Source organism: Procambarus clarkii, chromosome 49, assembly GCF_040958095.1.
Source record: "Procambarus clarkii isolate CNS0578487 chromosome 49, FALCON_Pclarkii_2.0, whole genome shotgun sequence".
NCBI classification, from domain to species: domain Eukaryota; kingdom Metazoa; phylum Arthropoda; class Malacostraca; order Decapoda; family Cambaridae; genus Procambarus; species Procambarus clarkii.
This window is the reverse complement of record NC_091198.1, coordinates 28,779,528-28,783,689: the sequence shown is the minus strand read 5'-3', so window position 1 is coordinate 28,783,689 and position 4,162 is coordinate 28,779,528. Positions and strand designations below refer to the sequence as shown.

Below are 4,162 nucleotides of genomic sequence, written 5' to 3'. Positions count from 1 at the left end.
GGGGTGTGAGTTTTCAGTTGCATATTGTGCTGGGGACCATTCAGGCTTGTTCGCATATATATATATATATATATATATATATATATATATATATATATATATATATATATATATATATTATATATATATATATATATATATATATATATATATATATATGCAACAATGATCACAAAAACACTGATCCAAGTATGCAGAATAACCACATGTGAAAAAGAGAAAATGCTTAACGCGTTTTCGGCTAATTCGCCTTCATCAGAGCAAAGTAGAATGAAGATGACTACTCTTCATTCTACTTTGCTCTGATGAAGACGAATTAGCCGAAAACGCGTTAAGCATTTTCTCTTTTTCACATGTGGTTATATATATATATATGATGCACAACTTGCCTAAATATGCAAATGAAGTTATACAACTTTAAAACACTTTCCCACCAGGAGACTCGAACCCTAGCCAGCACATAAGCCTTCCAGCAACTGGCATAACAGGTACGCCTTTAACCCACTGCACCATGCTCAGACCCTTAAAAGAGATGGTAATTTCAGGGTATTTCAACACCCCAAAGATTACCACCTCCCAAGGCAACTAGAGCAAGTGATGGGTCACTTATGTTTTTCATCTCGTCCCTGTTAATATGGGAGAACTCTGTTTCTATGCTTGATGCACAACTTGCCTAAACACACAAATGAAGTTATACAACTTTAGAACACTTTCCCACCAAGAGACTCGAACCCTAGCCAGCACAGAAACCTTCCAGCAACTGGCATAACAGGTACGCCTTTAACCCGCTGCACCACGCTCAGACCCTTAAAAGAGATGGTAATTTCGGGGTATTTAAACACTGTGAAATTCTGCTCCACGGCTGTGTATCGTGACTTTGTCGGCCGCAATGACGGGAGGACGTTGACTCTGCCTGAGGGTGGTTGTTCGGTGGAAGTGTCGGTCAGGTGCAGTGAGACTACCTATGTGGCAGTTCATGGTGCTCCCTTTGAGTTTCCAAACTCCCTTCTCCAGTGTCACTTTACCCGAGTCTTGAGTGTCCGGATGAATGCAGTTTCCTCTGGGCGGAGGAAGGGTATCCCATATGGGACCCTCATTGTGGTGCTGCGCTTGAAGGATCCAGTCCCCTCTGTCAGAAACGCCGACACCATTTAATAATATTACATACAATAGCCAGATAATATTGCTGCTGTGTTGTATACACAAGTTACCCATAGAAAATGAACCTTGTAGTGGAATTTTTCGTCAATAGAAAACGGGATATCATTGCCACATAGTACGATAAATTCACCAGCTATTCTGTTGGGAATTATTCTTAAATGCTGTAGTCTTTGGACTTTTAATATCATAATGATCCGGTTCGAAGTACCATATAATGTGGGAACCAACTTGTGAGATTTATATTTATTTAATTTATGTGAATTTTTATAGAGTTTATATTTACGTTAATTTAAATATTTCGATAGCAATTTGTATGATGTTAAGTGGACTGTATTTCTGCAATATTTCTCACAAATCGATCCTTACACATTAGGGGGGTTTATATTAAATTTATATATATGCAGCCAATCAAACTACAGTATTAACTACAAATATTAGTAAATAAATTGGAGGTGCCTTGTCTTATTGTACAGCAAGCTTAGTCCACCAGATATAACTAGGATGTAGACACCAAATTATCCTCATGTGAGGCTAGCTTCCATCACCCATAGTAACTGATATACCAAGATTAATTCTTGCTACCTCTCCTTGTTCCTGTCAAAGCACAGTAGCTGTAAAGTCGGAATCCTAATATACGACAGCTTATCAGAGAAAACACTGTATATTATATGATAAGGACCATGGCTTAATCATGTGTGTTGAGTCGATCGTTCGTGTTCTAGCCAGAAATAATTCTAACATTACTGGCCAATAATGACTTAGATAGGATTTCGGAAAGACACTCCTCTTGTGGTTGTTGACAGCGTGTTGATGATGGTAGAAGCACTAATTTGATCTCCATAACACTTCGTCCAAGAGAAATTATAGGAGCCGGACTCGCTCCAAGTGTGTCTGAAGGTGTGCAAGATTGTTAAATGTGTTTAGATTTGTTGTTAAAAGTTACTAAATAAATGGAATCTTTATTTTATGTGTTGCTTGGCAGTATACTAAAACTTTAGATAAGACGAGTTTTCTAGTGTTTATATCAGCAGTTTTAATTATTACACTGCGTGACTTTAGATGATGTATTGAACAGATGGCCGTAACCCTGATCTGGATGGTACTTGTGGGTCTCCTAGCAATGGGTATAGACTCTGAAGAACACTACACTTTCAATACTCTTCACAATGAGACTGGATCCCTCGCCAACGTCTCTACTAACACCTCTACAAAACGTCAGAGGGACGTGGGGTGAGTAGATCTCCCAGCTCCGTAATTACTAAATTGTACCGTTATTATTTTTTCCATTTTACCTATGATTCTCATGTGTGAACACTAAAAAAAAAAAAAAAAAAAAAAAAAAAAAAAAAAACTTCTTCCCCTAGGCCTCGTGTGTCCTTCAACGTGAAGAGAGCTACAGATAAACTAACCGCCGTCGCTCACGTTCATTTTCAGGTAAGACTCGATAATTTGAGTCTTGATAGGTCTAGCAGTGTACTGTAACAGAATTTGTTAAAATGTACGCTACTTGCGTTTCAGTTGATGAAAATGTAATTTATTTGTGGCATTTATACACACGCTACAGGGACTTTAACTTGCAAAATCTTCGTACCACTAGAGTAAAATAAGGGGGGGGGGGGGTTCTTTAATGAGGTTAGCTGAAAAGGTTAAACAAAATTAAAACCTACTGTATAATGCACGGTAAGTTTGTATACTTGCACCACTTGACTCCTCTTAAGTTTAAACCCAAGACGGTGTAGTATTATTCCCTAAACTAGTAAATTAGGTGTTACCCCTCTACCTTCCCCCCCCCCCCCCCTTGTTTATGGTCAACAGTCCTTACCTGCAGCTCTTGATAGAAACATTATAAACTGTTCTGCATTTAAACGTCTCTAGACTAGTCACATTCTGTCCTAGACTTCTCAAATTATTCTAAGACTATAAATTTTTAATATAATTATTGAACTTCCTAGATATTCTAGAGGAAACAATAGTTAACTTCCTTTACTACAGGAAGTGGTGACCAACACAGGAGGCGGTTGGGACAATACAACCAGCGAGTTCGTAGTTCCTGTTGCAGGACGTTATTTATTCATTTTCGGCGCTATTAGTGACCAGACCAGCAACTTTGCGTGAGTAGCAAACGCCCAACGTTATGAAGTGCTGAAACGAATAAGTGTGCATACAATATTATTTCAAATTTACACATGTTTGCAGACTGTCTTTGACCCACAATGGCGTGAATAGGGCGACTGCTTACGCGACAACCACCACCTTGGAATACGCCTCCACCTCGGTGACCCTGGACCTCTACACACTTGACAGGATATACTTACAGTTGCAGCAGGGCAGGATACACGAAAGGCCGGGCAAAGAAACCTTTACAACCTTCGTGGGTTATCTTCTCGTCCCCTGGTAAAAGTCTGTTTGATGTGAGGTGCCTTTATTCCGATTAAATTAATTTGTGCCTTGTGTTAATTTTACTAAGTTCGTTCCCATTGCTTGTTTATCCTGTATCGCTAGTGCTCAAATCTTTAGCAAAGTTTCAAATGAAACTTGGAGGGGAACTGGGCTGAAGTTCATAAAGATCTTGTATGTATAAATAGAATGCTTAAACATTAAACTACTGTAACTAATTGATCATGTCTTGACGCAAGTTAACCATATGTAATGCTAACTAGTCGGTCTTTCATGTTTCCCAATGTAAAGAAAAATAGTTAGTCTTTACTCTAACCTACAAAGGCCCCAATAGTGGGCAGTACATCTAAATCGCGAGCCGTTAACATTTTCTAGTAAAATTTGTCTTTGTATAACAAGTACGAACGAAATCCTACCTACTCTGTAGGATGAAGAGTTGGGTCAACATGCGTGACTCTTCCAAAACTAAAAGAAACGTAACTTGTGTGAATAAATCCACAAGGGCCATGACGAGGATTCGATCCTGCGTCTGGGAGCATCCCAAACACTGCCTTAATTCACTGAGCTACGACAGGGTAAAAGCACTGGAACCTAGGTTCTACTG

General features: G+C 39.0%; 1 protein-coding gene across 1 annotated transcript; it reads left to right on the top strand.

Moving 5' to 3' along the window:
* Positions 1-2,248: 2,248 nt before the first annotated feature.
* Positions 2,249-3,597, top strand: LOC138351243 (complement C1q-like protein 2). Its single transcript, XM_069302877.1, has 4 exons — positions 2,249-2,391; positions 2,526-2,595; positions 3,154-3,272; positions 3,358-3,597. The coding sequence occupies exons 1-4, from the start codon at positions 2,258-2,260 to the stop codon at positions 3,557-3,559; spliced, it is 525 nt and encodes a 174-aa protein (XP_069158978.1). The 5' UTR covers positions 2,249-2,257; the 3' UTR covers positions 3,560-3,597.
* Positions 3,598-4,162: the final 565 nt, after the last annotated feature.